Here is a 25,386-nt window from a genome sequence, read left to right as displayed (position 1 = left end):
GCAAACCGGCCAAATACGGCATCAAAATATGAGCAGTATATGTTGCACAATTCAGCTATGCCTGGAAAATGCAGGTGTACACTGGTAAATCCCCTGGGGAAGCAGGTGGAAAAAAAAAATCAGGGCATGAGGGTGGTACTAGACATGGCTGAAGGACTGAATGGTCATAACATTAGATGTGATAATTTTTTCACATTGTACACTGACCCCGAACATAATACATGTCACTGTCCTTGATAACAGAAATTGTTCTTTCCAAATAATAAATAACAAAAGTCTGTACTTAGAAATAACAAAGCCATTAAAAACAAAACAAAAAGAACTTTCTTTCCAATTTTCCAATTCCAATCAGTGAGATTTTATGGTGATAAAGGTTTAAACTGCTGGGGTCAACCCCAAGGATAAAAGATGTTAGTAAATTTGAGTATAACAGGACGCTTGCATTGCGCTGCTGCCATCTGATTGGCTGATTAGATAACTGCAAGAATGTGCAGTTTTACAAATGTACAAACAACACTGTATGCATGACCGAAGACATTTCAGTTTAGCCAATACACAGCTCCCTAAGTGTACACAAGCACAGGAGCGGGCACTGGGTTGTCTGTTTTCTGTTCATTGATAAGATCAGGAACAGTCATGTATAGCATTAACCATGTCAATCTCACCTCTTATCAGGTTCTATGACTTATCTCTCTACTGAGAACACATTGGGGCACAAAGACTCCTTGTTTTTTTTCTACAACCTACTTGATTGCTGTTCCACCGCATTCTTCTTTTAAAGATTCCTTGATTTTTTTTTTCTCCTTTTCCCATCCTTGTTAGTACTATAGTCAAGATTTCATGAGTAAAATTTAGCCTGAACCAAAACTACTGAGAGCTACTGTTCTAGAGTACTTCTTAATCTGTGTGGTAGGAGCCATGGCAGCACGTGAAAAGATTACTTGAGTGCCCAATTCCCACTGATTTAGGCTCTTATGCCCTGTTGGGACGTCAATGGTGGGCCCTCGTCCGGCAGCTCTTAGTAGAAAGTAGGATTAGGCACTTGTGGAGGACCTCATGTATGGCCTTAAAATCCTTGTTTAGAAGGAATAGGAGACATGGAGATTGGAACGTGAGTGCATATCCTTTTGGGAATCGGCTTGAAAGCTTACGCATCACTGCCAAAACTTCACACATACAACTGGTTTTTAGATTATTAAAGCAAATATACAGTATAGCCACAGAGGCAGTGACGCAGTAGTTGAAGTGATAATCATTTAGTCTACACACAGTGTTATGTTAACTGAGAGTAACGTCCCTGCAATACCACGTGCATGACATGCTAGTTACCTTCAGCACCTCGACAGGCACCTGCATTGGCGCCGGGAAGTGCACGGGTGCATTAATGGCGGGTGAGGAAGCAGGAGGTCCGGGCGGCCGCTGCTGCATGTGGTGCAGGTGACGTTGGCGCTCCCGCTGCTCCTCCTGCTGCATTTGTTCGCGCATGAGCAGCTGGCGCATGCCTACGCGGGACACCATGGCAGGGGGGCGTGGGGGCCGAGCAGCTGCTGCACAGTCCAGCCCGAAAGATGGTGTGATAGCTGCAAACATGGAGAACAGACAGGTGTGAGGAAGTAAAATGGACCCCCCCCCAAAAAAACCCAAAACAAAAGACAGAATATAAAATGGTGGATATGCATGTGGAATTTTACATGACTTGGATGCATCTCAGTAGAATTTGCATCAAACATGGTCGGTGGGATGTATTAAACCGCCTTATCAAACATATCCTCTAACCTCTAAATTCATATACTGCACCATAATGATCATCAACCTATTTCCTGGAGATCTGCCTTCATACAGTCCCCATCTCATCCAATACACCCGCTTAACCTGTTTAGCCGGATCAGCGCTGTATGAACTGTCGGGTGATCTCCAGGAACATAACTGGGGATCACTGCTGTAGTACCGCTTCATGTGCCAGGAGTACAGACGGGAGCTGATTGCACTGAAATAAATAAAGCCCAAAACCAAGCAGCATAACCAGCTCTCTGATTGAGGAAGTCATGTGAGGGTCATGTGTCCTGCTTGTTTTCATCATGTGAGTGGGACACACCCCCAAACATCCTCATGCTAAATCTTCGCCCCCTCATTTTTTTCATCTGGAGGACTGGGGAGTCCCTACAAGTTAGAGTTCCCCTTTTTTGGTTCACGGTTGCATGCTGATGCAAATGGCCCATGACTTTGCTCTTTTCTAGCTGCTAAACCATAGAGAAACCTACAATAAAAAAAAAAAAGATGTGTTTCTGGGGTGGACAAATCAGAAATCCATTAACTAGCCCAGCAGACAAGTGAAAGCTGCCCAGTTCAATGTTTCAGGTGCGTGGAAACCTAACTGAGTAAGCTCAAAATTTGTAGGTAAGTGGTAGGTCTAGTGCAGGGTTTGGGTTTCCAACTCCAAACCCCAATCCAATCTCAAACAAAACGTTTGCGAGAATCAAAATAAGTGAAAGCGAATTTGCAGGTTGTAAGAAAAACAACAACAACAACAACAACAACAACAACAACAACTAGTTCAGCCCTGCCTCTTGTTTCATCCCTAGCTGTTTAGAAAGAGCTGGTTCATTTGAATTCTTATGAATTTGGCAGTGTGTCTGCATAGCTGGTGCAAGCCCAGCTCCAGTTGTTTGCATTTACCGCTGACCATGTTAAAAAACAAAAAAAAACAAAAAAAAAAAAGGACAGAGGCTGGATATGGAGAAAAGCTTATTGTGGACGAGGTACAATAAGCAAGACAGCTCCTATTGAGATAGCACTGAGGCAGCATTTAGCCCACTGTGTATATTTCAGTGGCCGATTTAGGGACACACACACACACACACACACACACACACACACACACACACACACACAGCTGGCTTTGTGGTGATGGATAGTCAGCGGACACTCTCAGGCTTTGTCACCAGGGCCATGGTTTGATTCCTGTCCAGCAGAACCGAGCTCTGGGACTGAGTGGCTCGGGGACAGCGGACACACAGCTGGCCTGACTCACAGCTGGTGGAACACCTGGGCTTGGTCAAGGAGATAAGAAGGTGGAGTGCAGTTATGCTATCCAATATATTAATAACCATCACAAAGTGAGGGATGCAATTCTTGACTGCTTTAGTATCATCTAGAATACACAGAGATGGATTATTAACCATGAGTGTTGCTGATTGGCCCTCCAACCTCAATTCTAACAGTACACTCAACTCTGTTGCTTCTGCATACAGCATGTCAGTAAACAGTGTGAAGCACTGCTTCCCAGCTGCTCTTGGTTCAAATGGACATGGGTAGCTTTGGTAGATTTCAGCATGGCATTGCTCTTTCACTCAAAGCTCTCCCACTCCACCCATGTGGAATGCCAAGCTTTTGACTGCACTGACTATGACGTTCAAACGTGCGAACTCGCACAAGTTGCCTATTGTCAGAGCCGGGCTACGATATCACAGTGTGTCCACATCAAAGAAGAGGGAGGGAAGAAAGCTCACGGCAATGGAAAAGAGGGGCAGAGCAACGCTAGCTAGCACACACACACACACACACACACACTACACAGTGTTCCAAGAGTGTTAATATGCTATGCTTTTTTTAGCTGCTGACACTTCCATGTTAAGTAGTGCCTTTTAAAAAGGCCGGCTTAATGCTTCTAAAGCTGGGGCTACAGTTAACTGCATTGTGGGTAATCTGTAGCAGCGTTTTGCTTTGTTTTTTAAATCATGATGATCTCAGAATATGTTCTTCAGAAAAAGAATGTAAACATGGTCACTGGGAACATAAATGGAGAATTTCCAACAAAATGGAAAGAGGAAGAAATACAATTGCAGTTCTGCTGTACATTGAATTACTTCAATACAATTGAATAAGTATTGGCACTGGCCAACACTGAATAAAGTAATGTCTTTAGTCGTGCATATAATTACAAAATAATTTACTCAAGACAAACGCAAGCATATTGGATGTGTCCTTGATTTGTTCTATTTTCAGATTCAACACTGTTGTCCACAGGCTTAGGAACAACCTGGTATAGCCTTTAGGGTACACTTGTGTTCCCCACCCATGTCTCCCTGTTTCACCCTCTCCTACTGTGTCTAGCATAGCGGTGAGGCAAGAAGGACCAAAATAGCCTCCCTTAGTTTCTGTTCCTCTTTTCAGATACACCCGTATCCCCTGGGGTAACTTAACTAGGGCCTAAGTGAAATATGGAGCCATGTGTAATGTGTACAATGAACTTTCGTTGAGGGATCGGATTTTACAAACCTGACCAGGTGATTTGTGGGTTTTGGTGTGTTGGGGGGGAGGGGAGGGGGAATCGGAGTTCCCCAGGAACATTTACACTTGATCACTTCTGGTACCTTGTTGTGTATGAATAATAATCGCAAAAGAATAAAGCAATAAGAAGGTTCAGAGACTTTTAGATACCAGTTCTCAGGGGTGGTGCTCACCTCACCTCTAGCACATCTAGGCTAGGCTTGCAGACTATAATGTAAGATAATGAAAAATGGTCCTCAATCAAAAGCTATAGGAGAACATCAAGTCTGGGAGGACAAACAAGGGAATTAGAAGGGTTGACAAATATGACTTCTGAATATGGCCTTTGAATATGTGGTGGTGTTCGCACATTTCTGGTCCAGAAATCATCAAACCGAGTCCTGATTGGGTGGCTCGCTCTTTTGACTGCTCTTCTTTCTGTGCAAACCCACACTTTTTTCCTTCCTCTTTTAGGTCATGCTAACCAGAAGCCTGCAGTGAAAACAAAGTGCAAAAGTGCACAAACAAGCCAAACTTTGACGTAGAAAGGTGTTGAAAGTGCTGGAATTTGACACGGAATGAATATTAACTGAGCGCTTGGAGCTCTTGGATGAAGCAAGCCGAGAAGTCTTGTCACAATTTCATGAATCAAACTAAAGCTTGAGGTTTATGCGCAGGACTCACCCTTGATTCAGTGGATACTGTCCTCCAAAGAACTGCTACTGTAATCATGAAGACTGTCCTGTGCTCATCCCAGGACTCACAAAATACTCGTACTGAACAGCCTTTCAACACAATTAGTACTGTCTGACTTTACATTATACAGTTGTAGAAGAGTAATGACTTATAATACATCTATCCGGCGTAACCCGGAAGAGTTCCATTTTGAGTCTGGTTCTTCTCAAGGTTTCTTTACGTAATATCAGCGAGATTTTCCTTGCCACTGTCACCTCTGGCTTGCTCAGTAAGAACTGAAATATACATTCTGATATATTGTCACAATATATTTGTGACAATAAAAGCATTATAGTTGAATTGAATTGAGGTTATGTTAATTAGCTGGCCGTTGGTTGAGGAAATGCTCCTTGGGTAAGCTACTCTGTGGTTGACTTGTTACTTTATTGTAGCCAGTAACATTTATATTGGAATTAAAATTATGGCATTTATGTCAGGAATAAAGCATGGCCTGAGTTATATTTCTTGTAAGTACAAAAGAAACAGTCACTGGCTGCAGCAATCGGTGAAATTAGTACAGCGAAATAACACTAAATACAAGTTAATTTCTATTTCTGAAGATGTGAAAAAACACAGAAGGTGTTGAACACTCTGGTATCAATGTCTCACCAACACTGTCTCGTTTATCATTTTCTAACATATTGCACATTATGTCCCATGATTAAAATTCCCCAAGTGATGTAGCCATCATGTGCCGGTAAGTCATACCACCAGAAACGCCCATCCAAGTCCCAATGATCACACTACCGGCTTCAACCTCCTAAAAAAAATTAAATAAATAAATAAACAAACATCACGTTGCATCTGATTCTTATTGACTTCTGCTTTTACATTATGTGAAGCAAGTGAGCTATGTAGTCATACCAAATAGAGAAGTGAACTTTTGCAAGCCAGTCAGTTTCAATTTTCTATAACAGTCTGATTTAAATAAAATAAAATAAAAGCACCAGATCAGAAATTTCACCAAACTCCAGGAACCTCATGAAAAGCAAGCAATCCTTACACAAACAACTGTCAAATAGGCATTTCTCAACATTTTCCATTACAATACGTAGCAAATTTCACACAGTTACTTCGAGTCAATGCAACGTGTGAACGATGCAAATGAGAGGCAAAATGTTCAGTGTTTGTCAGCGTTATCAGTTAACTAAACTAAAATTAACAGTACATTATTAAATATAGTTCAAACCACCAGAGTAGGACTTCTGTGTGAGTGCTGTTTAAAAATTACTATTTGGAGTAACCAAAAAAATTTCCCAAAGCCAACCTGAAGTTTCAGTTCCAGTGCGTTCTTAACGCACCACTGAAGGAACTTCCAGAAACAGATATAATGAATATTATAGACTTTTCTTATTGTGTAAGCATACTTCATATATCAAAATAGTGTTATTCATTTTTGAAAAAGTTATTGTTTCTTTAGGACCAGGGCTGTTACAGTTGCTGTTGACTTTTTCAAGTTATCAATTAAGATGAATTTAATGCATTTCTTTTTATGTTTAACCACTCTCTGTTTCCGAAACCTAAATACTGACATTCTAAAAGATTTTAAGACTACTTAAAACGCATACAATAAACAATAAAATATAGCACATTCTACAGGTAAGGCCTACCCACATATTATGGTCACGTGACTCCACGTGATCAACTTGCGCAGCCATACACACTACAACAAGCGCTGATAATTAAGTTCAAAATATTGCATTAAAATGAGGTGTACAGTATGTAATATACATATGGAATATTCATAGTGGCATCCAGCCACAGTGTGAAGACATGCCCATCTCTGTAATTTATACAAAGATCACTTATCCCATGCAAATCGATCATAATCGTTACACATGACAAATAACACTGATGAAAACTGTGATATTTTTAGACTACTGTGGAAAATTTCAAATCACTACTTATAGCAGTCAAACTTTGGCAAATATATCTTCCTATGCCTTCATTGAGTGATTGACTGATGTACTGATGTATCTGAGAACATTCACATGTACAACAAAACACACTAGTGGATCTTGAATTAGATTTGTAATCAAATCCAAATCTCACTCTCAGCACTGCCACAGTATACAGAACATTGCTAGAGAGCACCAATGCTTTCTGACCTCTTGCGTTCAACACAGACGACTAAGCTTAATACATTTTGACTCCTTGCCTCGAATCAAAGAGCCTTTGTTTACTGTGCCTCAGAGTAGATAATAAACCGTTGCCTTTTTTTTTTTTTTAAAAAAAAACCCAAAAACTCATGTTATGTCACAAACTGAGCTCTAATTCTAGCTTTCATCATATACCTAACGAACACACAAAGATAACGCTAAAAATAAAACCCTAAAACCCCTAGAAAACTTCCTGAATGACATACAGAGGCCTAGTTCAATGGTGTGGTCTCTGCCGCCTTTGTATGTCCCTATTTATTTATCTCGGAGGATGTGGCCACAATTATCTCTTTGTGCACAAAAAAATAAATAAATACTGAAAGTGATCCGGGTGTCACTACACTACACTGTGCTTTCCAGCACCCCGCTCCAAGCCGGGGACAGGCTGAGAAATGGGAAAAAGAAACCCACTGAACGAGGACTGACGGCTTCAGAGAAAGTAGCAGTGTAGGTGATCAGAAGCCTGCATGATTTCACACACAGCTCCTGACAGAGGCTGAGAACGCTGCAACAGGTGCATGGCAACAATAGCATGCAGCTTATTTATAGAGACTGCAGTTGCGACAACCAGCACAGCTAGAGTTACGTGTTTTGAAATGTAATGCTAATTTGATGTTAATTGCATAAACAGACCGTTTTAACACCTACAGGTTCAATAGCTGACAATTCACAGTATATTCAAATGAACCCTGAATAAATCTTTGGTAAAAACATGGTACCAATACACTGGTAGAGAGTGAAGACAAAACTGGGTCATGAGGTTGTCCTTTAGGAGTGGAGTACATTTTGTGTAGGTGTGTCCCGTGCTGACGCCACTGTGCAAATGTATTAGACCTTTCCATACACGAACGATTGCATGACATATGACCTGCACCGTAAATTGACTTAAAGAGTTCTAGACATTCATCCGAAGTCCTCAGCAAGAACTGCTAAATCATTTCACATTAATTCCTCATCTCGAATGTAATAAAAGATGCCCTGATTAACTCACCTGGCCTTGTGTATTCAAGAGTCCCAGCCATTCATGATATTAGATTCAAAGTTTTGTAATGAATCCCAAAAATAAGACCAAAAGAAACAAACAAAAAAAAGTTAGAAATTGAAGCTTTATCTGCAACGCATCACGGTAACCCTTCTTTATTGAGATCTGGTCCTGGGATCAACACGCTGTCTAGAGTTCACAATGAGCATTGATATTGAGACTGCTCACTTTAACGGCACCAGAGCTGGTGGAGGCAGCCACTCTCCTCACGAGACAGAGAAGTGGAAACTATAGAGAGAAAGACCCACAGGAAAAGCCTTAGTCATGCACGAAGGCCTGTTGTCCAGTGTCTACAACTCCCGTCTTCCTCCGCCTCCACTTCCCCTAAATTACACAAGAGGAACAACGGTCCTTAGTGTCCTAATTCCCTTTCCTAGAGCGATATTCTCTTCTACTTATCTTAGGGAACCAGTGTGGCTGTGGTGGGCGTCCGCTGAGTCAGTCGACGTAACTGATGAGCACCGTGCTTGCGTCGGATGAGTGTGTACACAAACTAAGCATGGAAATGAAACATACATGTTATCTTCTTTTTTTTTTTTTTTTTTTCATTCTCCATAATCCATATAGGTGGCTAAAGAGTGGGGGGGTTGAACTTGGAGCTGGCGTGCGAAGGGACACAACAGATGGGACAAAGGAGGAAGCAACAGCCACAGAATCACACATGATGATACATATGAATGTCATGCTTATTGCTCCACTTGACTGAGGACCTCCATATGAACCCTAGTACCAATAAAGTGAAACTAATATGAAGATATGAAGAACATCTTTGGCTAAAATTAAGACAGATAATTGTGGTTATCTATCAAAAAAAAGCTAGAAGAACAGAATTAGCATATGTCACCACCCGAGTGGTTACCCAAACTCCTTTCAGACCAGAAGATGTTTAAAAGATTTCACTTGTACCAGCTTTAGGGTAAATTCCACCTCTTTCATTCAGCATACTTTCAGGTTATGACGCTTTAGCATTTGCACAGGGAGTGTACACAACAGTCATGGTTTATCATCATTTAAAAAAAAAAAAAAAAAAAAAAAAAAAAAAATTCCCACTTATCTTTTACTAGGTCTGTCTCATGTACAGATCTGGACCTGAACACAAGATTTAGAACCGTTCTTTACTACTATGTTAAAAATACAGGGTGTGCACAACATTACTTTCTTTCTGGTACACTTGTTTCTGGTTCAGGAACCTGTGTGAGACTTATTTCCCTCATTTACAATCCTGTACAAGTTATTTTCCTTATAAATAATGGCAAATGGTTTCTAATGTCAATTTGAATAAAAATAAAAAATGGGAAGAAGTTCATCCATTTTCCATATCCTACAAAGGGTTACGGGGGAGCCTGGAGCCTATCCCAGGGAACTTTGGGCACAAGGCATGGGACACGCTGGATGGGGTGCCAACCTACTGCAGGGTACAATCACACACATACTCACACAATTTGGAAAGGCCAATATCTGGAGGACCTGAAGGAAGTCCCTAAGGGGAGAACATGCAAACTCCATACACTCACACAGGGCAGAGGTGGGATTCGAACCCCCAACCCCTGAGGTGCAAAGCCAGCATGCCAACCAGTAAACCACCATATCTTAGTGAAAATCCTGTTATTTCAGGGAACAAGAAACAACAATATCCTATCCTATGAGAGCTCCTGAGTTTGTATTAAGAGAATTACAAATTTAAACCTGAACTAGGTTCAAATAATGTAATTAGCGATGAGGTACTACTGTTTAAATAACTTCTTTATTTCAATTACACACACAAATTTAATGAAACGTTGGGGGGTGGGGGGGTAACAGTCCCTTCATATCAATGGGATTAAATAAAGAATAAAATACTAATTTAAGAACAAAAATCCATAAATGAAAACAAATAGGACTACTCATTCAAATAAGGCAAGAAAATGTATAAAAGGAAGACACACTGTGATGGCTCGGCTGTCAGCTCTGTTTGCCATGGCATCCTCTTTGTAATGTTGTTTAATACTTTATAGCCAAGTGATCAAATAGTGATCAAATCACCCATGTGATATGTCTCAATCTGCAGTGGGCTGTACATTCCCTAGCATTCTGTGTGCCATCATCGTCTTCTTCCTGAAAACATCAGGTTTCATTACAACACATGCCCGACTGCCTCTCCAACAAAGCATTGCGTAGGTTGGTGTGTGAGAGGCCGAAGTGTGTTAGAGGCTGAGGAGCGCCTCGGTATGAGAGACTTCTGGCTGAGACACTTAGAAAAAAAAAAAATTATACGTACAACATACACACGCTTTCTCAAAAAGCATTTCCTTTTTACCTCAGCTAATTCAAACCGAATTCACCTTTTCTGTAATTTCTCTCCACATTTGAGCCTTTTCATGTGTTTCTACACTGCAAATAATATGTTTTATTGTTGGTGACTTGAGTCAAAAAAACTTCTACTCCTGTCTCTGAGAAGTTAATTTCCTTTTGCTGTTTTGTCCTCATTTTGTGCTTTCAGCTCTCTGTGAGACTTACCTTTTATGGAATATTGTGGGCATCAATACTGGGTCATGCACAAGCGTTGCACTTTTTACAGGTGATCGGCATTCATCAACATACACTATATGGCCAAATGTTTGTGGACACCTGACCACACTCGTATGGGCATTTTGAATATCCTATTCCAGATTTAGTCTCCTTTTACTGTTATAATAACCTCCACTCTTCTGGGAAGGCTTTCCACTATAGATTTTGGAGCGTGGCTGTGGGGATTTCTGCATATTCAACCACAAGAGCATTAGTGAGGTCAGGCACTGGTGGTGGGAGAGGAGGCCTGGAGCACAGTGTATCAATTCATCCCAAATGTGTTCAGTTCAGGGGCTGAGGTCAGGACTTTGCTCAGGCCACTTGAATTCTTCCACGCCAATCTTGGTAAACCATGTCTTTATGGACCTTGCTTTGCGTACAGGGGTATTGTCATGCTGGAACATGTTTGGCCTTGACCCCTTAGTTCCAGTGAAGAGAATTGCAATGTTACATCATACAAAGACATCATATACAACGGTGTGCTTCCAAGATTGTGGGCAAAACCCACATATGGGTGTGATGGTCAGGTGTCCACAGACTTTTGGCCATATAGTGTACACACAAACAATTCAGCATTACATACATTATTTTATTTTTTTTTAAAAAAAAACAACTTTTATTTAAACTTCTTATTTGTCATTCTTTTTATAGTTTGTAAAAGAAAGCTGTACTGAAGTTACACAGGTCCCTGGCTCTAAAAACTCCTGTTGTAGGCCTTGGTATAGACAGAAGAGGCAAACCCAAGTCTGATTTTGAGAAGAAGTTAAAGGTCAGTTCTGATAAACAAGTATTTTGGTGACTGTGATAGCTGACTCACAGTCAGCCGGTGATGACTTAGCTATTCTGTGGTATGCTAAAACCTAAAGGAAACCGAGCTGCCTCTTGGTCCTGGTGACTTTTAAGAAAACGGCAAACTGGGCCTAATTATTATGTAAGACAGGATGCATCTGTGTTGGCAGACTAGCAAACAAACACAATACACTAAGATTGGCACTACAGTTTACATTTGCCTATATGTTTAAAGTATGTTGTTTTTTTTTTCTTTACAAAATTTACTGCCAATTTCTGCTGACTTTCCACCTGCTAGCAAGTTCCCCAATCACATGACGGCTACAAACCGGGGAGGTAGAAGACTACCACATGCTTCCTTAAAGACATGTTAAACATCTTGGTTAAAAAATAAATAAATAAATAATAATTTAAAAAAAAGGAGGTTAGATCACATAATTTCACATTTAGGAACAATTTAGAGTGTCCAATCCAGCTACCGGCATGTTTTTGGAACCAGAGAACCCAGAGCAAACCCACACAGACATGCAGAGAACATGCAGATCTCCACACAGACAGTAATTTATATATACAAGGCAATATTCCAGGATTTCTCCAGTCTCTCAATATTTCTCACTATAAACAGATTCTATGCAGGTGTGCAGTGAATTACCATTTTGCCAATATATTTCCAATATCAATGACTACTGGAGCTAGCAGGAATGAACTGGACACAAAGCTTACTAGGAACAGCAAGCTGATCTTTAATGCAGAACCTCATCATGAAAACTATTCAAAAGCATGCATTGGACACAGTCTTATTTTTGCTTCTAGTTATTTTCCACACAATTGGTTGAGAAAAGGAAAAAAAATACAATATAATATAATATAAACTATGTTAGGTTAGTTAGGTTAGAACCTAACCTAAGTTAGGTTCGGTTCACTATTTTTTTTTTTTAATCTTTGGCGTTCCAAGAGTGCTTGTATTTCCTCTAACCGCACCGGGACGTGTGCACCGCGTGGCTTCTAAACACGGAGTCTAATTGCGTTACACGTCGAGTTATATTCATCCTCAAAACAAACTAAATGAATATGAACATGCTGGCTGATATGAATACATATTTCTGTCCTGGATTTAATTCTCTATAGCTACCTGTTGATGACTCAAACCATCAGCAAGAGTTTACTAATGACTAGTGCTATTTAATGAGCATGTGCTATTCTGTATGTGGCAAGCCTTGTAGGCCAGCTTTGTTCAGAAAGACACTAAATTACTCACTAATTTCATAAGCTCAGCGTACGTGAGATGTATTTATGAGGAATTATGAGGAATATGAGGAAGCACAATTCAAAAGCCTGTTACTCAGTCTAGACTCATTCCTAATTTTTGAGAAGTAATTAGTTACTGCAGAGTTAGTCATAGGGAAATTACTAAATGCAGAACTTGTTTATATTTCTCTTTCGAATACAATCCTAAGGTGCATGTCATTTTTAGGTTAAAATGCAATGCATTAGAATATGCTATAATTACACTAGAAATATAAAATATAATAATGAAGCAGGTATGAACTGATAATCAGTTATATCAGAGGTATTCAAAAGGCAGGGAGGGTACAAGTGAAAGGTGAGACCGAATATACCAATAAATAAAAACTTTTATTCAAGATTTAGATTGTTTTTTTCTTTTTTGGATCGTCCATTTTGAATTGTCTGCTTTATAACAGGCAACAAAATCCCTCAATTTCTTGATGTTTGAAAAATTCTGAATATGTCCGAATGTCACGATTCAAATGTAGCGACGGAAGCAATTGCAGATTTCAAACATTTAATAAACAAACAGACAAAAAACAAAAGATACAATAACACGAGGCAAAACACTGTGGCAAAACTAAACATCGAGGCATGGACAAAAGCATGGATAGACAATACGTAAGACGAGGAAGCAGTGCAAACAGTGGCTATATATAGGAGTGCTCGTTAAACAAAAAATGCCATACAGGTGCAGGTGGTCATGTGACAATGATGTAATATGGTAAAATGGCTGCTGGGAAATGAAGTCCAAAGTTCCCTCCTTGATATATGACAGAACCCCCCCAAAGGGCGCTTCTCCCGGAGTGCCCAAAATGCACTCCCTCCCTCTGGCGGTCCTGGCCCCCTGGGCAAAATGTCCCCAGCTGAACCAGGAGACTGAGCGGCATCCTCAGTGGTCAGGTAAGCAGAGCGGCATCCTCAGTGGAGCTGAAGCTCAGAGCGACGTCCTCTGCGGGGCAGGACAGCGGGACGTCTTCCTCAGCAGGACAGGAGAGGGGAGCGATGACAGGAGATGGATCTCCGCGAGGCCCGAGGGAAGCTCAAAGATTTCCGCGAGGCCATAGAGGGGAGCGAGGTTCTCAGCGAGTCCAGAGAGGGGAGAGAGGTTACCCGCGAGGTCAAAGAGCGGAACGATGCTCTCCGCGAAGCACGAGGGGGAAACAATGCCCTCTGTGGAACAGGAAGGGGGAGTGACATACGGCACGCAGCAAAGAAGAGGAACGACGTCTTCAGCGGAACATGGAGGCAGAGCGACGACCTCAGCCAAGCAGGAAGGCAGAGCGACGTCCTCAGCCGGGCAGGAAGGCAGAGCGACGTCCTCAGCCGGGCAGGAAGGCAGAGCGACGTCCTCAGCCGGGCAGGAAGGCAGAGCGACGTCCTCAGCCGGGCAGGAAGGCAGAGCGACGTCCTCAGCCGGGCAGGAAGGCAGAGCGACGTCCTCAGCCGAGCAGGAAGGCAGAGCGACGTCCTCAGCCGAGCAGGAAGGCAGAGCTACGTCCTCAGCCGAGCAGAAAAGTGGAGTGCCTTCCTCAGCGGAGCGGTAAAGCCAAGCAATGCCCTCAGCGGTGCAGAAAAGCAGGGCGAGTTCCTCAGTGGAGCAGGCAAGCACAGCGGCGTTGTGTGCGGGGTTGGCGAACAGAGGGGAGCACTTGGGTATGTCGGGACATGGAGCAACGTCCTCAGCCAACCAGGGTGACTGAGCGACGTCCTCAGCTGATCCTAAAGGCTGAGGGGCGTCCTCAGACGAGCAGGTAAGCCGACTTACGTTCTCCGCTGACTCCGTTTGCTGGACTAGATCCATAATAGGGGAGGGAGGGTGGGAGATGGTGCCAGCCCAGTTAACAGGCTCCCACTTGTACCAGGACTCCTCCATGTCTTCCTGCTGCTTACGTAGCGCAGCTTGGTTCTCCTCCTCCTGTTGGCGTAGCGTAGCGTAGTTCTCCGCAAACATAGATGGCAGAGTGAAGCCCAGGTATTTCATTATGATCTGCTGCTTCCATTGTTATAGGTCTCATGTTCCGTCACGTTACAAAGTTGAATTCAGAAGCAAGCGCAGATCTTCAAACATTTAATAAACAGTAAACACAAACAAAGGACTCTACAACAAACATACAAAATACTGTGGCAAAAACTAAATATGGTAGCATAGACAAAAGCATGGATAGACGATAACGTGAGACAAAGAAAGCAGTGCAAACAGTGGCATATATTCTAGTATGCTCATTAACCGAAACGTAAATCAGGTGCAGGTGGTCATGTGACACTGATGAGTATCCCAGTGGCTTCTGGGAAAATGAAGTCCAGAGTTCCCTTGTTGATACATGACAAATGGATATTGAGTTCTTGCTATCATTTGCCAAGTGTCCATCCACTTTCTGTGCATTTCTGTTATCGACAAAGTGAAAGTGCATAAAGAAAAGTTTGCGATATTTGCTGTCTCTTGACTATTTCCATCCAATTGGCCTTTTACCGTTAAAATGGTGTGCGCATCAGTTGTTATGCATTAAAAAGTGACGTTTTCTTATGTTACTTGGCCCAGCAAGCGTGCTAGCTCTCTCTCTTACTCACTCACACACACACACGTGCATGTATCGTGGAGATGTAAGCAAACCGTCGTCACGTGCTGTGGCATGAGGTAGCCGCCAAAAAGTATATTTCTTACTGAAATACTTCATTTGTTTGAATGCAAACAATTTTTTTTTCCATAATGTTGGACTTTTTGTAGCTGAAAACAATACTCAGTGTGTCATTTGTGATTTATCTTTATATTCTTGTTGAAACATGCTATATTTATAACAGGATAGTAAGAACTGAATTGTCACTTCATTTATCTTCCAGCATGAAAAAAAGTGTGCTGGTCTTGGGCATTAGGCTCAGGTTTTGTCCCACTGTGACTGTGTTATTGCATTATATTTCATATTATTTCATTCATACATGTTCAAAAAACACAACACAAACTTTCTTCTTAACAGTTTTTGTTGTGGTGCCATGCGCCAACATTTACGTGATTGTTCTTCTCGGTGGTCAGAGACGATAAGCCGAACAGTTGAATTGTGGGTTGTGCCACCTATCGTGCAGGCATGAATTAGCTGAAGGCGATCAATCGTTTCGAGAATATATATTATTAATTTAGGACTGTAGTTTAATTCTGTGCTTTTTGTGCATCCATAAAAATAATGCATAAATACTTATATACAATATAAACTAAACTAACTAACTAAAGAAAAAATATATTATTTGTTTATTTTAGTTTATATTATATACAAGTACTTATGCATTATTTTTTATGGCTGCACAATTCCGCTGCACGGAATTAAACTACAGTCCTAAATTAATAATAAAAACTCACTTTCACTGCACCTTGTGGTTTCTGTTACTCGCTGCCTTTAGACATATTTTACTTGTGTTTACTTTTGATCATAGTGTTTCAATTAGACAGTACAGATCTTACTCATGCTCCCTCTGTGTAACACCGCGTCTACACAGTGTGTTATCAGCAACGCGGCCTCATTACTAACACATCACTTCCGTTATAATAAACCACAGAATTTACACTGCATGCATGCAAATACAACATATAATGACAAACTTAAGTTAAAGTACACCTTTTAAGCAACTCGCACCCATTTCCCCTGCCCCTTACACACAGTGGAGCATTTTGGATATAAACATAACTTTGTGCTCGTGCATCACTGTTTGATCAGCGCGTGGTTTAATATAAAATGCGCCCCTGACTTTCTTTCTCAGTCACGTGACTATTTCGCCTCCGTCTGATGGTAACTGAGGTCATGTTGGGAGTAAAAGGTAACGTTGACAGAAACAGTAAACTGAAGAAAGTCATTGTCGGTGACTCTGGGTATTAGGCTAAATGCGCCGCCAACTAGGAAGCGGCTTACACTTCTGGTTAGTAAAAAACCTGCTAGTGATCTATTTGAGATGATACTACCTTTCTAAAATTCACACACTAGACGGTAGAGGACATAGTGCATAGTGTAAGTGTACAGTACTTCATTTGAGACACAACTTTAGTATTTACTCTCCGAGGTGTGTTTTTGGAAAAGAAGTAAAGTAGTGAGTAAATGTACTCTGTACCGCGCAGACCAACTAACTGATTCCCTGACAACGATTTTCATAATCGATTATTATCGATTTTATCGATTAGTTGTTGCAGCTCTAATCGTGTCACACTCAGTGTGAAAGGACCTTTTTGTACTATTTTGTATAGTTGTATGCACAAGTAACCATGTTCTTTCTGAGAGTTCAGAAAGGGTGTAAATGGTAATGGTCTGCACTTATATAGTGCTTTTTTTTTTAACCTTAGTGGTTCTACAAAGCACTTTACACTGGTTCTCATTTCACCCATTCTCACACACCAATGGTAGCAGAGCTGCCATGCAAGGTGCTAGCTTTCCATCGGGAGCAACTTGGGGTTCAGTGTCTTGCCCAAGGGCACTTCTGCATGTGGAATCATTTGGGCCAAGAATCGAACCGCCAACCCTATGATTAGTGGACCACCTGAGCCACTACTACTGTGCCCTGGGAAAAACAAGGCCTTGGAAACCGGACACTTTAGCAGACTTTGGAGCTCTATTTCTACAATGCAGCTCATTAAGTCCCCAGTTCAGAAGTTTTGCTTATTCAATAAAAAAAAATTGTGGGAGAATTTCTAAAGTTATTTATTATATAAGATATGGTGAACCTGTAGTACATTTTGCTTACAATAACAAACATTGTAGAAGTCGCTGCAATTTTTTATTTATTTAGTTTCATACAGAAAAAATGCACATTGTTTTGCATTGTTTATTGAGTCTTTTCAGTCCTAATTTTTCTCCATTCAAATTTTGTTGAATTTTTTTGTAATCGAACTGAATCGTAAACACAGTCTTGAATCATTACACCACTAACAGCTACCACTGGCTTTGTGTAGACTTGTACCAGAAATTTATGGGTGGTCTCTTTAAAAGGAAACATCGTTAAGTGCTAAAGAAGTTTAAGGTGTTTTATTTATTTATTTTTTTAATTATGAAATTCACATAGCTAATACAAAATTAATACAAAATGACAGTAGGTCAGCACTACCATAACTTGACCCACTAAGTATGAAACAGTGGAGCGCAGTTTAGCCTTTGTACTTCTGGGATTTTTTGGTTCTGTTTAGTGAGGACTTTTGTGGGCAAAGCTTTGTTTTTGTTTCCCTTTTGTTAAGAAGTTGAGTGGGAAGCTGTTAAAAGGCTAGCCACCTTGCATTTCCATTCATTCCCTCTGGCTTCCCTGCAGCCTTTGACCTGACTCAGGCATACGTGCACAGAAAGAGTTTTACGTAAATGCAAATTGTCATAGAGAAAGGGTCCAAAACTACCAACATTCAACTAGTGGAACAGAAGAGTCTTTGTGTTTGCACACACCGAGGCTGTTTCAACGCTCTAAATTGAGACAACAATGTATTTACAGTACGGTTGTGATGCAAAGGAAGACTCCTCGGCTTCGGTGTGGGAGGCCTTGGATATGACCAAGGAGCTGTTGTGTTCCTAACAATGGCCAGCAGAGACAAGGAGAAGTACACAGGATATTTCTAGGCCCCACTCGCATACACAAGCAAGATGGTCTATAGTTTAATTTTTCCTCTGCTGCTCTTCCAATAGGGAGGGAAGATGAATGGAATTGACGTGTGTTTCATTTATTCTTTGCCATCTCGTTACTATTATCAGAGAGAGAGATTATATAATCCACTGAGGACAGTGTGCAATGTGGAGGAAACTAGGCACCACAAAAACAGGCTGAGCGACATTGCTAGGATTTTTTAGCACGGGTGAAAGCCGGAGCGCTGGAGATGAAAAGCGAGCTTGACAGATTCTTTGGGAGATGGAGCCAGAGATTAGATTTCAAACTATCTTTACACATGTCGATAATCATATACAGTTTAATGCAAATGTCTGTAGCCCTTGAGTACTGACTGAAAGAAAACTGAAAAAAGTACCTTACAAAACAGAATCCTGTTGAATACCCCTTTACAAAACGGCTTCACTAATGCAGCAATTCACTTCTTATCTTTATTAGCTCAAGCTCAAGGGTTTGAGGGTATGCTCTGGCGTCTAAACATATTTAGTCTTATTAAAAGGATTAAAAGTTCAAACAGACATTGTACTGGGAGCAGTCAAATTAATAGTCTGATAGTGGAATCAGAAACCAGCTATCACAAGACCTAAAACACAAAATATAGCCTTTCACAGACATTGAAAAGAGTATTTAAAAAAAAAAAAAGATATCAATTTGTCTTAACATCACCAACAAGTAAAAATATTACCCATAAATGGAAGATACAGTGACACAAAAACACAACCATAGCGTGAAAGAAACATGACTGAGAAATTCACAGAACAGCAGACCTGAAAAAGTCCACAATTACGTCCATCCATGTTCTGTACCACTTCTATCCAAGACTATCCCAGGGAATGCTTAAGCTTAAGGCAGGGGACACCCTGGACAGGGTGCCAAAAAAATCATAGGGCACAAATCACACACATATTCACACAACCTACAGCGCATGTCTTTGGACTGAGGGAGGAAACCGGAGTACCCGAAGGAAACCCCTGAAGCACAGGGAGAACATGCAAACTCTATGCACACAGAGTGGAAACCGGACTCGAACCCTCAACCTTTGGAGGTGCGAGGTAAACGTGCTAACCACTAAGCCACAGAATCCCCCCACCCGCATCAATATCACATTCAGAAATATTATTTTGACTGTTTCCCTGTTAATATTTTAACTTCAGTGTTTTGAGTCATTTATTACTTATGATAGGAAAGGTGTACAAACTTTTGCACTCAACTGTGCTGTACATTTTATGTGCAAAAAGCTCTAATTGTACATATTCAGAGAAGGCTGCCTAGGTAGGCACAATTTTTCCTACTCTGGAGACAAGTAACCTCTGAAAGTGGGAAGTCATAACTGTCATTTTTCACATCCGTGCATTTGAGAGACAAAGTAGGGTGGAGGGGAAACAAAAACAAAAAAAACCTGGACGCGTCCATATTCATCTTTTATCAGCAATAAGCTAGCAAGCTAACTTTGACAAGTGATGTATATTTTCCCCCTCAAAACAGCAAACTGTAGAGTCAGTGTTAGAGTTAACAAGTTAATAAACCAGCATATTGACGGATCTAAAGTAAATACGTGTGTATATACAGCATAACTCGTTTAATGCCAACTTTGTTCAAGGTCCATGCTACGAGCAGCCGTGTTGATTTAACAACACTTGCCGAACTCCGAGTTGACGGGGCACTTCCTAGTTGGTGGTAATTACGAGTTATGCAGGAAAAGTTCGTACAAGTAATTGTGAGTAAACAACTATCCCTTGTATTTCCTACAGTGTACGGTGACAATGAAATGTCTTGATATATGAAGACTGTTGAGGATTCATTAATACAGGGGTGGACAAACAAATACATTCAGCCTATAAGGCAGGCAGAAACTCCAACGTGCTTGCCAAGTCTGATGTTTTGTTTTTGACTAGGATAAAAAAATGGACACTAATGTAATCTAACCACAAAGTGTGATAAGCTACGTAGCTAGTTAAGTGCATTAAGTAAGGAATAAAACACTCGCAGTGCCATTATAGGAAACTAATAAATGAGGGGGTGGTGTGATGTGATCGATGTGAAGCACTTTTACTGTGTAAATCACCTTGAAGTTGATTATTTTCCCATAACAGCATGTCCTAAAATGTTTACCATTACAATTTTTTATTTATTTATTAGAACAACACTTTTTACTTCCTTATTGTTTCATTTAATGTTCTATAACATCAGCAAAACAAGTTAGTTCCTGTTATCCTGTTCCCTTACCAGCTTTTTTTTTTGTTCTCTCTCTCGCTCACATACACGAAATACAGCTTGTCATGTCACTGAGAAACCACAAAGCACTCTGTCCTGATGAATTTCCCATGACTTTAAGGAACCGCTGATTGTTCCTAAGTGCTTAAACTTGAGACTCCTTCCAACAATATTCTCACAGAAAACTTTACCATATCTACAATAACATGTTTTTGTGTCTGTGTTTCTGTATGGATGTGAAACATCCATCACACCAGCCCCTGTGCGAACAGTCACTATAGAGACGATAACGTATGTAGAATCTATCAGAGCTGCTGTTATAGAAAATGAATCAACACCTTCAGACCAATCAGAGTCAAGCACTGAACAGCACTGTGGTACTTTACAAATTCCCATGAAGACAGAGGCTCTATGTGGCCATGTGCTGCATCCCACTCTGCCTACTTATACACTAGGGTTGTCATGGTACCAAAATTTCAGTAGTCGGTACCAATACCAGTAAAATTCCATGGTACTCTGTACCAATTTCGGTACCAAAGCAAAACACAAAAACATGTTAATTGATCACCACACTATTTTATTAATAAAGTTAAATATCAATATAAAACATTTTTAAAAATGCCATTCTGTATACTTCAAGTATATCATTATTAAAGCTACTAGAGTTACTAGAGCTACTGTTCCTGAAAGCACAGTTAATATATCTGCACTTAAATATTAGGGGTACAGCTTTTACACACTTAGCGGTAAAAGCACCGAAAGCGGAAAACGAGCGTCTGAGAGAAATACATGCATTTCGCCTACTATATAGTAGGTAAGTATGTGGTTTCAGACGCAGCCATGGTGCTTTGGTTCCAATGTCTTCTTGTTGCACGGTGCACCCATGAAAAGTTCCTGACTGACCACCTATCAGGCAGCGCTTCAGTGCCAGGTTGACCTGGTACTACCGGTACTTATTAACATCGGGTACCGTCAACTTTTTTCTTTTTAGTACCGACTTGGTACCGAAGTACCGGTACTTCTGACAACCCTTCTACGCACTAAACGTATGTAGTCTTTTTGTGAAGAAAAACAACATACTTTTGAGTGTGCTGCAAAAGAGTATGCAAGTACTATACATACTAATATATCATGTAAAGGAAGAGAACCTTGTTGTCTAGTTACACACACCATCACTGTAAACAAACTCCTTGTTGCATTTCAGCTTTTTAAACCTTTTTTTTTACATGACAATAGAACACTTTTTGGTTATCGCTTGACGTTTAAATAGTGAAGACGCATCACCGACGTTACACTTGTCTGAGGTGTTGGCAGGTTCAATTCGGCAAAGCAAACCTTCAATAAACTCCTCCTCCCTCACACAAGGAATTGTGGGTAATATTAGCTGAAAAAAAAGTGTCCATGGATCCACATGTCGAAAATCGACCGGAAATACTAGACCATTCGGGTACCTTTAGGATACTCGTTTCAACATACCTCGATTTAGGACACACTAATGCTAGTCTCGGATATTATTTAGGACGTAGGCAGAACTATAGCAGGCAAATTAGGACACAGCAATAAACAACAGTCATGTAATCTGCCTTTTCTCAGCCTAAGATAATATTAGTACATGGTGGGTGGCTGTGGATCAGGTGGTAGAGTGGGTTGTCCACTAATCGTAGGGTTGGCGGTTCGAGTCCCGGCCCACGTGACTCCACATGCTGAAGTGTACTTAGGCAAGACCCTGAACCCCAAATTGCTCCCGATGGCAAGTTAGCACCTTGCATGGCAGCTCTGCTACCATTGGTGTGTGAGTGTGTGTGTGAATGAGTGAATGAGACACAGTGTAAAGTGCTTTGGATAAAAGCGCTATATAAGTGCGCCATTTACCATTGCCCAGCTGTACAGTATGTGTACAGCATATAGGATCACTACTCTTATCTATTTTGTCGTGATTTAAAATCATGTAGTCTTGGACTATGTATGACAACTATGTAAACCTATACTCAGTTGTGTGTGTGTGTGTGTGTGTGTGTGTGTGTGAGTGAGAGAGAGAGAGAGAGAGAGAGAGATACTTTGCAGACTAGGTCAGAAGACAAAACAAGTCTCTGTGAACTTTGCAAACTGCAGCAGACATAAATACTGCCTGTGCTGGCATTCAGACCCCAACTACAGAAATAGAAATACAGTGAATGTGAGGAAACATACAGTTCTATGTACACATCAACACACACACACAATCGTTGTTGCACTTTTAAATCCCTAAGACCAGGTTCAGGCATACACGCTTTATGTAGGGATGAAGTGAACTGCCACTGCAAATGTAGATCATCTCTCAACTTACTGGTAAGGAAAAGCTATCTTGTGAACACAAAAAAGGTTAAAGCATACAAAAGCATGTCAGAAAATGCTGCTTGCTTCTATCGCACTTCAGGCTACTGCACTGATGCAACTTCCCCTAAATCAGTGGCTCTCAAAGTCTGTGATTTATTAATTTATTATTTTTTTACAGTTGTGGAAATCACACCCTACACTTATCTAATTATATTTCTTAGCTTGTATGACTGATCATTTGATTGGTCTTCTGTCAGTGGAAAGTTCAGGAATAAAAGAAAATAGTCTCTAAATGTGACTAATAAAATTATCAGAAATTGTACAGCTATAGCTATTTGAACAGATAGATTATATTAATAAAATAAATACCATATGATGTGAGTAAACTGCGTCAATTTGTTCTCTTTGTTATAGAACATTTTGTCAAAGGTTATTAGTTTGAATTAATGTCTGATTTTAAATTTTTTTTTTCGATTTTTAATGGATGGAGAAAAAATGATTAGGCATGTTATATAACCGGCATTCCATACGGTCAATACAAAATGCTAATATCAAACAGTGGGGAAAAAAGAGGAAAAAAAAAAGTATCAACAAATGTGCAGTATGCATACACATTCAATTCCAAAATTATTGGCACTCTCCATGAATATGTATGCACTGGGTAGTATTTTCTAAGTAAATTTTGTTTTACGACACGGGTAGTTGATGTGACACATTTTCCCCAAACCTGTAAAGTTCTCTGAAGTACCAAATCTTTCCTGCGAAATGCTTCAAAATTATTGGCACCCCCGTAAACAAACTGAATATTTGGCAATGCGTCTCCTGGGGGAAACATCAGCACTGAACCTCGTCATGTATCTATATCTATCAAGACTGGAGACACTCGCCAGTATTGAACGCAGAACATGTAACAATGTTTTGAATTCAGACTACGTGTTCTCAAAAGGGACCAAATCCCAATGTTTATACTGTATAATTATTTTTGCTCCAAAAGGTGACATTTACATTACATTTACATTTATTCACTTAGCAGACGCTTTTATCCAAAGCGACTTACAAATGAGAAAGATACAAGCAAATAACTTTAAATTAAAGACAATACTTTAAAGAGATAAACCTAAAGCAGATTGCTGATTTCGTCTAAATCATAGCATTCCTCAGAAGAGTAAGAGTGATGCAATGGTTGAGAGAGGAAGCCTCACCCTATTTCTTGTACAGCCAAAATTCCCCCGAGTCATACGGTCAAGCATAATGCAATAGACTTTAAGCAACTCTCCAGCACAAACACACAGCAATATGGCCATGTTTCACTTTAACCGAGCACACCATCGGTGTAAATTACACCACCGGGGGGAGGATTAACCACTAGAAATACATTTTAAATGGCCAATAAAAAAGCTCTTGGTATTTATTGATATATAAGGCGTCCCTTGACTCCTTTACAGCTGTAAGCCACACCAAAACAAAGCCAGCAGGTCAGCAGTAGACCATTAGAGGATCTGTTTGCTCAGACTAAGTGACTCAGTCAGTGGCATTAGTGTGTACATGCAGGGTATAAAATAAACAGGACACACTAGCAAAGAACAAGACGGGCAGGTTTAGGCCTGGAATCATAATTACAGCACCTAAAGCAAAGCCTGAGTGAAGAAAATGAACTGGACATATTGATTGTTACGTAATGTGGTCTACTGTATGACTGAGAACGAGGAGGTTGAGGACTTAGCTGCTCTTTGCTGTTCAGAGGATGTGCAGGGTTTTAGTGATTGTCGAGTCAGTAAGTAAGAAGAGTTACTGAAGATTGCTTAGATACCCTGCATCTCTCTCTCTCTCTCTCTCCCCCTCTTTACGCTCCACCAGCTGAGAGGAACCAAAAACAGGTTGCACATTTACAGGAAAAGGCAACGTTACCAAGAGGGCTGCGTAAGACGGATTTTGTCGCAAGTTAATATTATAATCAGGAATATTCAGAACAGCAAGTTTGCAAATAGAAATAATAGAAAAAAAAGAGGCTTTGGAAAAAGGGGTTATTTAACTCTAACCTATATAACTTACATAAGTGAACACTATAGAATAGATAGTGAGTGATAGAAATGTGCAAAAAAAAAAGCCTGAACATTTATTAAAAATTTTGTATTGCACTGCAAAACAATGGACCATCTTATTTTGCATCACATTTACACATAAACTGGTACGAAGAAAAAAACTAATATGATATCGAAATACACAAATGTGTCTAATATTTTTCACTGACAATTTTATAAAAAGCATGGAAATACAACAACTACTGAACAAACAAAAAAAAAAACCACACAACTAAAAAAAGCAGGCAAACTGACAAAAATGATCATACTGCTAATTTTGCATTGGAATTGGGGGAGGAAAAAAAAGGAACCAAGTTACCTGTTA

General features: G+C 40.4%; 1 protein-coding gene across 4 annotated transcripts in view; it reads right to left on the bottom strand.

Annotated features, from left to right (window-relative positions):
* Positions 1 to 25,386, bottom strand: part of tfeb (transcription factor EB) — a 47,997-nt gene that overhangs the window by 20,330 nt on the left and 2,281 nt on the right. For 2 of the 4 annotated variants that reach the window (XM_053652604.1, XM_053652606.1), the window contains exon 2: positions 1,330 to 1,580. In XM_053652604.1, the coding sequence (XP_053508579.1) occupies positions 1,330 to 1,518 (189 nt within the window). In that variant the 5' untranslated portion in view covers positions 1,519 to 1,580. Of the gene's footprint in view, positions 1 to 1,329; positions 1,581 to 8,154; positions 9,436 to 25,386 lie in introns of those variants that run through there. The other 2 variants (XM_053652603.1, XM_053652602.1) reach the window with 2 other exon arrangements.

This window comes from Ictalurus furcatus, chromosome 21 (genome assembly GCF_023375685.1).
Source record: "Ictalurus furcatus strain D&B chromosome 21, Billie_1.0, whole genome shotgun sequence".
In the NCBI taxonomy this organism is placed as follows: Eukaryota; Metazoa; Chordata; class Actinopteri; order Siluriformes; family Ictaluridae; genus Ictalurus; species Ictalurus furcatus.
Note: the sequence above shows the minus strand (reverse complement) of the source record. Positions and strands in the feature narration are given on the sequence as shown.